This window comes from Dicentrarchus labrax, unplaced genomic scaffold (genome assembly GCF_905237075.1).
Source record: "Dicentrarchus labrax unplaced genomic scaffold, dlabrax2021, whole genome shotgun sequence".
Lineage (NCBI taxonomy): Eukaryota > Metazoa > Chordata > Actinopteri > Moronidae > Dicentrarchus > Dicentrarchus labrax.
Genome location: NW_026136708.1, coordinates 16555551 through 16568305, shown reverse-complemented (window position 1 = coordinate 16568305; position 12755 = coordinate 16555551). Strand labels below are relative to the sequence as shown.

The window sequence follows — 12755 nt, the reverse complement described above, 5'->3', positions numbered from 1 at the left end:
ATGTTTTGCACTTTATCTTTGTTTAGACTTACCAAGATTGAAATTAACATCATGGGTCTTATGTTAGAGAAAGTACATACAGCAGCATGTCTTCTGAAAATATTTTTCAACTAAAAACTAAATTTTTCTTGCCTCTAATTGATAGTTACAACTTAAGGGTGACAGAAAAGGGGGGAGAGAGGACTCAGTCATGGTATATGGGGCATGGAGCTACTAGGGCGCCCCCGCTAACATGAGTTTAATATATCACATTAGACTGCTGTAACTTTTTAATAAACTCTCACTGACCTCTCTCCAGCAGTTAACAGCTAACCTGTTCCCTTTGAATCTCAACGGTTGGAGCTTGACCCGTCTGTTGCCATGGTAACGTACCGTATGTGTCCGTCCCACAGATGAGAAGACGGTGAGTCAGCTGCGGGAGCTGCAGGTGAAGCTGGAAGATTTTGAGAAAGTGAAGCTGATCGGGAGAGGAGCCTACGGAGAAGTGCAGCTGGTGAGACTTTTGTCTGCAAAGAGAATTGGTTAATAAGCATCTTGTTGTTCCCTGCAGCTTTTTTTCGATTTTAAATCATGCAGCGGTGCAGGGAGATTCGATGGAAAGATTCTCAAGATGTTTCGAAATAGAGCATTTTGCACCAACATACCAGAAATGTGAACCACTAGAGGGAGCAACACTCTGTGAATCTACCAAAATATAAAATATATGACATCTGCCACTTGTTTTTTTGCTGTTTCGAATATAATTGGCATCTTTCTCCTCATCATGACCAACTTAACTGACTTTGAGTTTAAAAAAAGTAATTAGGGCCTGCAGTATCTCCTTTCAAACTCCCAGTCTTACCAGATGTTTGTCTCTTGTGCCTGAGGAAGCTTGAATCTGGTCTCTCCTGAGTGTCTTGTGGTAGAAACAAGTCTGGACAGGCTCAGTGTGTGGGAGAGAGAGTGTGAAGTCTGGTGTGGGGGTGTGGAGGAGAGAGGCCCCCTCCCCTCTGCTGCTTAGTGTGTTTGTGCCTCAAATCCTGTGTAAGCATGTCTTTCTATGGGTGTGTGCCTGTAATTATGGGTTCCCCTTTCTGCTTCTCTCTCTCTCTCTGTTTGCCATGTTATCTTGGTCATCGTGACTTTCTTACTATCTTGTTCTTATTGTCCTTGTACGGTTATCAGTGTTTACACGCAAACATCTCTTTTGTCCTTGCCCTCCTCCGCTGTAGGTCCGCCACAAGGCCTCTCAGAAGGTTTACGCCATGAAGCGGCTCAACAAATTTGAGATGATCAAGCGGTCAGACTCTGCCTTCTTCTGGGAGGAGAGGCACATCATGGCCTTTTCCAACAGTCCCTGGGTCGTCCAGGTGTGAACATTTACTTGTTTTATTCTCTCGACGAGACGATGGGTAACATAGTGGAAGGATTAAACATTAAAGCATAAAAGAAAGAAGCTTATTCAGTTATTATTTAGTCAGACCCAGCCTCCTTCTACTACAGAGACTGAATACGTTTTTGGTCGATGTCTGGCCCCTTTAAACACGCACATCAAAATGTTTTATAATGCCTACCATATATTAATATAACATTTTTGAGTACTACGTCCTATCTGCTTGAATTTTATAAAACCTCTTCTAACTCCTGTCCTTTGGGATTGACCTGCGTACTTAACTGCCATTGCACCAACAGTAGCAAAGGTGCATAAAGATATTTATAAAGGTGAATTAACATACAGAATAAACATTACATTAATGAGGTAGTGATAATATCCATGGATGTAACAACAATCAATACACAGTACAAATGAATTCAGCCTTGATATGTAAATAGTTTAACGATGATATGAGCAGTATGGACAGAACCATAAATACTTTAAACCATAGAATCAGTTTGGCTTTGTTGTGTCCAGTATCAACAGCAAGCAGGTATGTATATAAAGTTGAATAAAGTAATTTAGGAAACACTTAATAATCAAGGTAACTAGTAATGTGACTATGATGACCAAAATATGCTCAAAATACACATAATTTAACTGTAAAGCTTCCTTAAAGAGCTGAAAAAACAACATTTAACATGTATTACAATAACCAAAGTTTACAGGATAACCCAAATTAATTTTAGATCACAATATATAGCTTATATTTCTTTTTTCCCAGCTCTGCTTAGCATGCATTGGGGTAATTACTACTGTCATGATGTTTGCATCAAGTTGGAGATAATCTATGTGGTCTGTGGTTGTATGTTGAACACAGATCATGCAGAGATAACGCACCCACACCTGGTAGTCAAATCTATATCTAAGCAATGGCTTAATGATCCTGTGTAAGTAAGTTAGTATGTTTGTCGTCTCCTAGCTGTGCTGTGCTTTCCAAGACGACCGCCACCTCTACATGGTGATGGAGTTCATGCCTGGAGGCGACCTGGTCACACTTACCATGAACTACGACATGCCCGAGAAGTGGGCTCGCTTCTACACGGCTGAAGTGGTGCTGGCACTGAACGCCATCCACTCCATGGGCTTCATCCATCGTGACGTTAAACCCGACAACATGCTGCTGGACCAACACGGACACCTCAAACTGGCAGATTTTGGCACGTGTATGAAGATGGACTCGGTAGGTTTAGAGTTTTGTTGTTTTTTGTCAGCTGTGTTGGGTTTGGACCTTTTGTTTCAGAAGAATTTCAGTCCTTGAATTTTAAAGAGAATACTTCTCCTGAGTTAGTCAAATAGAAAGTGGATGGACTGTTCTGTCTCAAGACCAGTGGTCTTTTTTCAGTGCCCTAGTGCACCACCAAGTGTTTAGATTGAGAAGTGAAGCTCAGTGCAGCACTGTCAGGTTGTTTTGAGAAGGCCTCAGACCTTATTGTGCTAAACAACCAATCTAGACGACAGCAGAGGCCCCGCCTCTGGTGTAGGGAAGGAAGTGTTTTCCCTACCTTTTTGTTTTTACCACAGCAATTTCTAAATAGCTGGTCCTCAAGCGGTTCCACACATCGGAGCTCTCTGAAAATCTACCAGTAGACAGAATGTGTCACATAAACAAGGTCGAAACAGACTTGCAGAGATTGAACTCTGCCCTAAATTATCTCTGCCTGAATAGATTGAATTATTTCTCCCACTCAGAACATCTGAAATACTGTAAAAGTTTGAGATGTATTTCAGAAGTAAATTACAAATTCAGTTGGTGTTTTTAAGTTTCTTTTTTACATCCACTTCTTTATATGGTGCTGTTTAACAGCTCTTTTGAGTCATGCACAATAGAAATTTTATTACTTTTACTGTCCCAACTATTCTATTCTTGTTTTCTGTGTATAGTAAATCTTGTGTGTTTTCCTGCTTGCAGACAGGAATGGTGCACTGTGACACAGCTGTAGGCACACCCGACTACATCTCCCCTGAGGTGCTCCAGTCCCAGGGTGGTGATGGTTTCTATGGCCGGGAGTGCGACTGGTGGTCTGTCGGTGTCTTTATCTATGAGTTGCTAGTCGGTAAGTGGCCAACCATATATACAGCCATAATTTTTATGGACTAACAGGATATGATGTCTTGGATGTTGGAAGCTATGATGCTGTAATCGTTGAGTCATTGGCATAATCATCAACAAGTCAGCCCGACAGATACATCCTGTTCATTTTTGTGGTGTTAGTCAGCTAAAATCCTAAATATGTCCATCAATCATTGTACAACATGACTTTTTTTGGCAGGTGAAACTCCCTTCTATGCCGAGTCACTGGTTGGAACTTACGGGAAGATCATGAACCACAAGAACTCACTCATCTTCCCAGATGATGTAGAGATGTCTCAGGATGCCAAAGACCTCATCTGTGCCTTTCTTACTGACAGGTTCGCACATGGGAATGACAAAAACTAACACTTTGTGCTTTAACAAGAATTCAGAATATTTCACAAATTTCAGGTTGCCTGTCATTTGCAGACTGTTGCAGTTTCCCCATGTTGATAAATGTTGGATTCCATGATTGGACGTGATAAACACACATCTGTCACACTGTACGGTAGAGCAACAGCTTAAATAAACTGTGTGAGAACTGTGTCAAAGATTAGACACAACAAAGCTAACAAAAGTCATCTAGATTTAAACATGTTGCATAACTCTTCCTCAGTCTGCGGTGCTTTATTCAGCAAATGTTTTGGTGGCTTCCACCACTCTGATGAGGAAAGAGGAATAAGGCATGGTGTGGTAGGAATAAATTAACTTTGTGGTTCTGTAGTTCAACAAACAAGTTATCAAAAGACATGGCTGACCTAAATCTATATTTTTATAGTCTTTTCTTTATTGTCAATAAATCCCATGAAAAAAACAAAACCAGCAGTCTTATTGGTTGCTACTGAAGATGTAAGTCTTCAAAAACAGGTCTCACATATACAGTTTAATTTAAAAATAAGGCAAAACAATTTCCCATAAACAGCTGGGAACTGTAGCGTAATGTTTCTCAGACAGGAGCAATAAATGCATTTGTTGGGGACTGTTTTTAACCACAGATTGATACACATTTGATGTGAAGTGATAGTGATGCATATTTACAGCAGTGGGATTGACCCAAACAGTGCCCAGAGGTTATTGTAAAGAAGGAACATGTCAATGCAACAGTGTAAACTATGTGTTTTTAATATTGTTTGGACAACAATGGAGCTTTATTGCACAGAAGCACATTAGTACGATAAATGTATTTTTGGTTTTGGTAATTTCATTGGATTTGTTGCAATTTTTTCTATTAGCATTAACATATTATTAGTATTAAAGGTTAAAGTTACACAAATGTATGGGTGTGGGTCATGTCCTTGGTTAGTGGCCCAACCCCCTGGAAGAAACCACTTCCTGTTTACATTAGAAGCCCCGCCCCCGAGAGGGCTCAAACACAGGCCCTTTCTACCTTAATACAGAGCAGCCTTTCATTTTTCCTCACTCAGTTTATTTACCTTCTCACTCACTATTCTCCTACCACAGACAGAATCTCTCATGTGTATGGCTGCCCAGCCACACACCCACACACACACACATATCTGGAACACTGACCAATGCATTCATTCACCACTCATGCTCTGTCACTGTCACCCCATCTTGCTGAATCCTTCCTGATTTTTCCTCTTTTCCATGTGTTTTTTATCACTCTCCATTTTCAATTATTTTTTTTTCTTCTTCTTTCTCTTGGTCCCACTTTCCATTTCTCCATCCTCCCCTTTCTGCTGTAACTTTCTCCTTTGCACTCCTGCAGTTTTCCGGGCATTGAAACACAGCTCGTTGTAAGCCTGGCCTGGTTGCATGTCAGATTTTTTTATTTTCTTTTTTTTTAATTTTTTGCGGGGGTTTAAAAACTCTCCCTTCTCTCTTTCTTCCTCCCCGCCCCTGCCCTCTCTTCCTCTTGGCTGGGTCTGGAATGTCCCACACGTGGCAAGCCCAAACTGCCGCACCCCTCCAGCCCTGTACCCAGCGGTGGAGGAGGGAGGAAAGGGGGAAGAGAAAGGGAGAGTGTATGTGTGTGTAGACTTTTAAAGGCAGCTCCAGCAGTTGTGTTTGAGCCAGTCAGTCAGTTGTTGATGTTGCCTCCTGCAGTCTGATCCTTCTGTCTTCACTCCCTCTCTCCTCCTGGATCTATATTATCTGTCTGGTTAGAGGAGGTTCCAGTGTCCACCAGTGGTCATGTGGCTCTCCATGCTGGTCAGTGTGGTCAATGCCTAGTGGTCACTCCACTAGCCAGTGTGTTTGGGATGACATGTTGATGACGATGGTGGGTGGAGGGGACAAGCAGGGGTGTGTTTTGTGTTCAGCCTGAGGAGGCTCTGCTCACAGTCTTGGTCCTGTTGGTGTGTGCAGGGAGGTTCGTCTGGGCCGCACTGGAGTGGATGAGATCAAATGTCATCCATTCTTCAAGAACAACCAGTGGACCTTTGACAACATCCGAGAGAGTAAGTGTGTAATGTGCATGTTATTTGAATCTTGTGTATTTCTCCTTTTCCATCTCTGGTAATATGTGAAGTGTTCTCTCTTTCTACCTCTCATTACCATTCCTCTGATTATGCTTACACTTCTTATCATCTCCAGCCCATTCCTCTGCATTCCTTTCTTTTCAGTCTTAGTTCATAGTTTATTTCCATCTCCTGAGCCAATAAGCCTGAGTATATATGGTACACATGCTCTCCATATGCTCCCCGCTCTTATCTTACATTATATGACTGGATGCTGTGCAGAGCAGCAGAGCACATGATGCACAAAACCTGCAGGATAATCAGCTGCATATGGGTGAAAAAAAAATAAATTAAAGGGAATTGAGAAGATATAAGACACTTTTACCACCGACTCTATACTAAATGGAATAATACAGTGTTTTGTTAACACTAGTAAGTAGCTGAGGAGTTTATATTTTAGTAGCTCTTAAATGTTAAGAGCAGACACTTAAATCTGATGACCATACCTTTTTCAATGGGTTAAACATTGCATGCTAGCTCTGCACCACCAATACCAGCAATACTTACAATAAAAGTATCCAGCAATACTAATAATGAAAGTATCCAGCAATACTAATAATGAAAGTATCCACCAATACTAATAATGAAAGTATCCACCAATACTAATAATGAAAGTATCCACCAATAGGAGCATGTTCTGTTAAATGTTGTGTAGCCCCAAAACTAACCGTCCAAATATTATAAAATACTGGCCCTTGTGATATATATTGTTTAATTATTGGCTAAAATAAAAGAGGTGAAAGGAGGTGAAAAAGTATATATTTCTCATAAATACTGCAGTATGTATAAAAACAATATATTTATCACAATTTTGTTCTGTTATGATATCCATCAGTGATTACATTATTAAGGTAATACTTTACTCTTAAATGTAGCATTTGACCACTGCACATCAGTAAAGAGTCATGGTTCAATGTTCCCCTTAAACAGTTCTATCAGATTAAGCATTACTTAAAAAGGAAAGAAGGAAGGAAGGAAGGAAGGAAATAAATAAAAGGCTATATTGGTAATATGAACAGGACCTCTGTCTGTATAGGATTACATGCAGGCTCTTTATGCTTTCCTCTCCGTCTCTCTGCTTCACCTGGCTCTGATTAAGACAACAGACAGAATTTCTGACTGAAGTTAAGACTGCCTGGCAGTCTGAAACACAAAACCACTACTGTGCCACTGCCGCACTGCACATGCATGTCCTGTCTCACACGCACGCACTCAAACGCACACTCAAACTTGCCCTGCTCCCTTTGGCATCCCGGCTTTATTACCTCCCGCCCTTGTGTTTTTGTTGTGTGTGTGTGTGTGTGTGTGTGTGTGTGTGTGTGTGTGTGTGTGTGTGTGTGTGTGTGTGTGTGTGTGTGTGTGTGTGTGTGTGTGTGTGTGTGTGTGTGTGTGTGTGCGTGCGTGCGCGCTGAGGATGACTTTACTCCCTGCTGTGTGTGGCTAGGACTCAGGAGATTTTCCATGTTTGGGCTCCACTGACGATTCTCCCAGTTGTCTCCATGTTTATCAAACTTATTAAGCATTGGGAAGTTTGAAGGGAAAATAAGCCAGCACCACAGATGGATGGATGAATCGATGGATGGGACGGGAGGCAGCACCCCCCGTAGCGGCGGGCGGGGCAGGCTCTGCGGCCTGTGTGGACTAGCCTAATGAGAGGGGCGTCTCAGTTTGGAGGGCTGCTCCCGCTCTCTCACTCTCACTGTGGCCACGGCTGCCTGTCATTAGCCGCCCGCTATCAGAGAGCATTCTGGGAAGTCGTGCCACAAGGGCCTCCATGGAGCGGCCCGTGTCTCTTTCTGTCTCACCGCACTTTGCCTTTTTTTCCCCCCTCGTTTGTTTCATTCCTGTGCTTGATCTCTCCCTGTATTTTCTCCTCCATCTTTGAGTCACATTTGTCACGCTGAGGGTTGTGTCTTGACCTAACAGTAATGAGCGCTTTGCTCAGAGCCAGAAATGCGCTGGTCTGAGGAACTCGATCCATAGCGGCTGCTTTTTTTTCTCAATTAGGAACTATTTATAGGTTAAAGGACTAGCTTAGTTTTATCTGATTGGCCCTTTGACACATTTTTGTCTGCCTGTTGTGCAGACTTTTAAAGCACGGCTGCTCCTGCGAGAGGAGAGAGCAGGCGTTTAGGCTTCACTGGTGAAAGGCACTGTGTGTGGGGCACAAAGCAAGCACTGTACCGGGAAAAGGAGTGGTGTCAGCCTCACGCCAACCTGCAGAGAGCTTACTCCTATTGCAAAGGGTGCCAAAGTTGGCATAGAGTTTTACTCCTGGAAAACTGCTGAGAGTTTCTTGAAGATGTACTTTAAATTTAAATACCTGCAGCATTAGGTTTTAATCTTTGATCACCACAGTTTATGTAAAACATCAGCATCATTTGCACCTCCTCCTCCTTCTCTCCCCATTTTGCTCCATGACTCTCTCTCTCTCTCTCTCTCTCTCTGTTTCTGTCCTCCAGCTGTGGCTCCAGTTGTGCCAGAGCTGAACAGTGACATAGACACCAGTAACTTTGACGACATAGAGGATGATAAAGGAGATGTTGAGACCTTTTCTCCACCCAAAGCCTTTGTGGGCAACCAGCTACCGTTTGTCGGCTTCACTTACTTCAAGGAGGACCAGTGAGTGTTTTATTCTGACATTTCTTTTTACCTCGTATATGCTGCTGGGCATAGAGATCTTGTCTAGATTAGAGTTTGCTGACCTTTTGTGAATGTACTTTTTTTTTGTGATACCGTGATTTTAACTGGAACAAAATGTAGCTCTCATGTGTGGGAGCTTTTACAAGGGCTTCTAGATTCAGGAAACGGGTTTAAAGACAGCGCTGCACCTAAAATGCAAGAGGTAGAAAAAGACAGCTTCACACCCATACCTTTTAATACAGTCATACACCAGTCAGACACTGTAAGCCTGTTCAGGTTCCACACTGCTGCCTTGTTCTGACAGCCCCTTTAAATGCCCTCTTTGCTTATGCTGAAGTCTAGTTTTTGAAGCCCTGCTTCTAAATTGGTAAAAAAAAAAAAACACCAGTGTGTTTGATTCATGATCCTATAGTTATTTAATCTTATTAGTCTTTCATACCAAATGCAATAACTTTCAATTCATAAATTCATCTTACATTGAAACCATATCAGTTATTGTCGTCTGAACTGTGCATGTTAGATTATTTATTACTGTTTGTAATTGTGATTTACAATGTTTTAACCAGCCTGTGAGGCTAAAGGCAAATTTCCACATTTGTGGGCAATAAAGATTAAAGTTGAAACAATAGCATTCAGCAAGTCAGTAAATGACAATCAAGCCAGTGCACAAGTGTACACAGGTGGTGGTGAAAATAGCCCAAATTCCTCATAATATTTGAATACTGTGGTAATAAAAAGTATGGCCTTGATGACAACTCTCTTTATTGTGCATTTTAGAATACAACTTTTCTGAAATCATCTTCTGTTTTTTATAATATATGGGTGCATATCCATTAAATACAATTATGAAAACCATGAGAGAACAGTTTTTGCTAAAGGGCACAACTGGTCTTAAAGTGATCATAAAATTGCTTGAGATTCCTTGTCCATTATGCAGCCATGTGGCATGTAATGGTTCCCAGAGATAGTTGCCCACCATTCATGGTTAACAGTTGGCAACAAACAGCGCGGGTTGGAGGCGTCCTTTGGGTTTCTATGAAGGTAACACCATCCAGATGTAAGAAAGATCTTCAGACCTTATTGCTTTTTCCACAGCACATGGTTTCAGGTTTTGAGATTATGTAAATAGTAATAATAATGCAATAAATGCGACGTGTCTTGATGAACATTCTACACAACCTTGATGAGCTTGTATTATAAAGGTGGTTAGAGTAAAATATGTCTCTTGCTTGTAGAGATCTGGACATGTGGATGGTGTTTGATGTTATGAGGACTGGAAAATTACCACAGAATAGACATTCATGACTCTCCTCCTTTCTCTCTCAGGCTGCTGAAGGTAAATAACAACTGCTCTGTGGAGGATTCAGAGGACAGTAAGGAAAACGCTAAGGATAAGGAGTATTGCTCAGAGAGTAATAAAGAGGTATGTGTTTTTGGAGGAGAGATAAAAGACATTAAAAGAAATATGGAAAGGACCATTAGGTAACAGTATTTTCTTTTATGGTGGTCTGAGCAGCTGCAGAAAAAGCTTCATCAGCTGGAGGAGCAACGCGACCATGACATGCAGGCCAAAAATGAGCTGGAGCATAAGTGCAAGTACGACTAGACAAATAACACACACAAACGCAGAGCACCAGCAGTGATTCTTTACTCATTCTGACATTACAAATATTACTTTATTATTATACTATATTATTATAATATTTTGATAGTTACTTTTTTTAATGTACAAACTGAAAACATTTGTTAACTTTTCATTCATGATAAAACGTCCCTTTCAAGCAATAACTCACCAAAAAGTTGGGTTAAAGAGTTCTTAACCTCAAGAACATCATGAAATGAGCACAAAATCATCCAACTTTTATCCAACATTTTAACGCTCGTGCATGTAGCTTGTTTATATTTATCATTACGCCAATCCTTTTTAAACAATAATAACTATTAACTAAAACAGGCAATCACTGAGAATATTGGCATTCATGCTGTGTGCCAGCTGTTGGATAAGCCAGGAAATCTGTTTGATTGCTTTACACAACAGGAAGTGACATCCCATCCTACAAAGCTTCTGATAAGGGTAATTTAAAAAGATTAAAAAGAACGGAAATAAATCACTTACGACATTTTACATCAGCAAAGTACAGAGTACAAAGAACAGTTGGTTAGTGATTTGCTCTCTTTGTCTGTTTTGTCTGTTGTATTTTGGAGATGTCCAGTACTTTGCGTGATACATTTGCATATAAATGAAGAAAAACTGAATATCTGGAAACTTGTACCTACAGTGATAATAACAGAACAAAAGGCAGGTGCCTTTTTACAAGGGGATTTGTGAGAAGAGCTCTGCAATAAAACTGTTCTTTTTCCCCAGAAACGCCACCAACCGTTTAGACAAGCTGGTGAAAGAATTAGACAAGGAGGTAAGGATGGATGGATGCAATTTCAATCATGATATAATAAAGTAGATCAGAAATCATTCCACTCACAACATTGTTTTTATTTTAAGATGAGTAGCAGGCAGAAAGTCGAGGCCTCGCTAAGACAGCTGGAGAGAGAGCGAGCTCTGCTGCAGCACCAGAGTGCCGAGAACCTGCGCAAGGTGGAGATTGAAGCTGACAGAAAACGCAGCCTGGAAAACGAATGTGAGCACTTGGGAAATATCCTTTCTAACCATTAAGCTTGGAACTCCTGAATAAGTGCATTTCTAACATATCAGTCTGACTGCTAAACTCATTAAAACGTTGTAATAAACCACAAGGATACCTGGGAACTCTGCACCCCCAGTATTTTGTCACAGTATATACTGTATTGTTAAATATGCTGGCTATTAATTCATCATAGTATTTACAGGGTCCACTGAGTGTGTTACATAAAATACTGCATTAACTGTGTATTTACTCATTAGTGAACAACCTGAGGGACCAGCTAGAGGATCTTAGGAAGAAGAACCAGAATTCACAGATCTCCAATGAGGAAAACATCCAGCTGCAGAGACAAGTGAGAGGGAGCTTCACCTAACATAGTTTTACACAGCTTTGTCTTTCTTTTATTGATACATTTTCATATTGCTTCACAGTTAAATAAGTGCACTTATGCTGAATTAATAATCCATATTCAAGCAAGCAACTGTGCCTTCTGTTTTCATTCTTCTTCTTTTCCCCCATTAAATCCCTTTAATTTCACCGCAGCACTAACCCAGTTTAGCCTGCAGGGAAATGTTTCATCCTGTCCGTTTCTCATCTGTAGCTGGAAGAGGCCAACGCCGTGCTCCAGGCCGAGCAGGAAGCGGCAGCGCGGCTGAAGAAGAGTCAGGCAGAGGCGCAGAAACAGGCTGAGAGCCTGGAGGTCAGCCTCAGGGAGATGCAGGAAAAGTGCAGCCAGCTGGAAAACGGCAAGATGGAGCTGGAGAAGCAGCTGATGGGGCTGCAAGCCGAGCTGGAGGAGGAGAAAAGAGATCGCAACCTTGGGACAGAAACTATTACTGACCTGCAGGGTGAGACATGGTTGCTGTTACACTTTGACATTAATCATTATTGAAATATACGAAATAAGTAGTTCCAAGTAGTTGTGAAGTGAGACAATGCAGCTTTTGAGAGAAGAAATATCATTCTTCGTCTCACAAATGAAAGGTTGGATTTATAAACCATAAAGCACACTATATTCATGAAAGTCAGAGGTTTTGTTGCTGCAGCTTTACTTGCTCTTGTATAACCAGCTGTTTATGGTGACTAATGTTAGCAGGCTTTACAGAAACATTGCTGTATAAGAAGGAGAAGAAGAAGAAGGAGTCCATTTGTGGACTCTTCTCCCCTTGCACTACTGTCACAACAGCCTAGCATTTTAGCTAACTACCAAACATTATACCATAAATGGAGCGAAGCCTGCCGGCAGTCAACTCGAGCTGCACTGCTATACACACACACACGACATGCTTCACTCTCCATAATCACAAACCAAGCTTCCAAGCCGGCGGTCTATTTAACCAGCAAAATTTCCCAGCTCTCCCTCTTTCCTCTGTCAATGCCGCTGCTGCCCTGCATCATTATTGCTGCCTGTCATTCTGTACGCCCCGCCACCGCCCCAGCCTCCACCTGTAGGCTCCTGCTAGGTGGTTTAAGGTATTTGCTCATCACTCCCCAATATCTCTATG

The 12755-nt window shown here is 41.5% G+C and overlaps 1 protein-coding gene across 3 annotated transcripts in view; it reads left to right on the top strand.

The window, feature by feature from the left end:
- The window catches only part of rock2b (rho-associated, coiled-coil containing protein kinase 2b), a 32584-nt gene that overhangs the window by 5687 nt on the left and 14142 nt on the right, over positions 1-12755 (top strand). For all 3 annotated transcript variants that reach the window (XM_051408169.1, XM_051408171.1, XM_051408170.1), the window contains exons 3-15: positions 393-493; positions 1212-1349; positions 2337-2597; positions 3327-3471; positions 3688-3826; positions 5817-5908; positions 8431-8590; positions 9938-10034; positions 10128-10207; positions 10977-11025; positions 11112-11247; positions 11511-11602; positions 11852-12098. In XM_051408169.1, the coding sequence (XP_051264129.1) occupies positions 393-493; positions 1212-1349; positions 2337-2597; positions 3327-3471; positions 3688-3826; positions 5817-5908; positions 8431-8590; positions 9938-10034; positions 10128-10207; positions 10977-11025; positions 11112-11247; positions 11511-11602; positions 11852-12098 (1737 nt within the window). The remainder of the gene's footprint in view (positions 1-392; positions 494-1211; positions 1350-2336; positions 2598-3326; positions 3472-3687; positions 3827-5816; positions 5909-8430; positions 8591-9937; positions 10035-10127; positions 10208-10976; positions 11026-11111; positions 11248-11510; positions 11603-11851; positions 12099-12755) is intronic.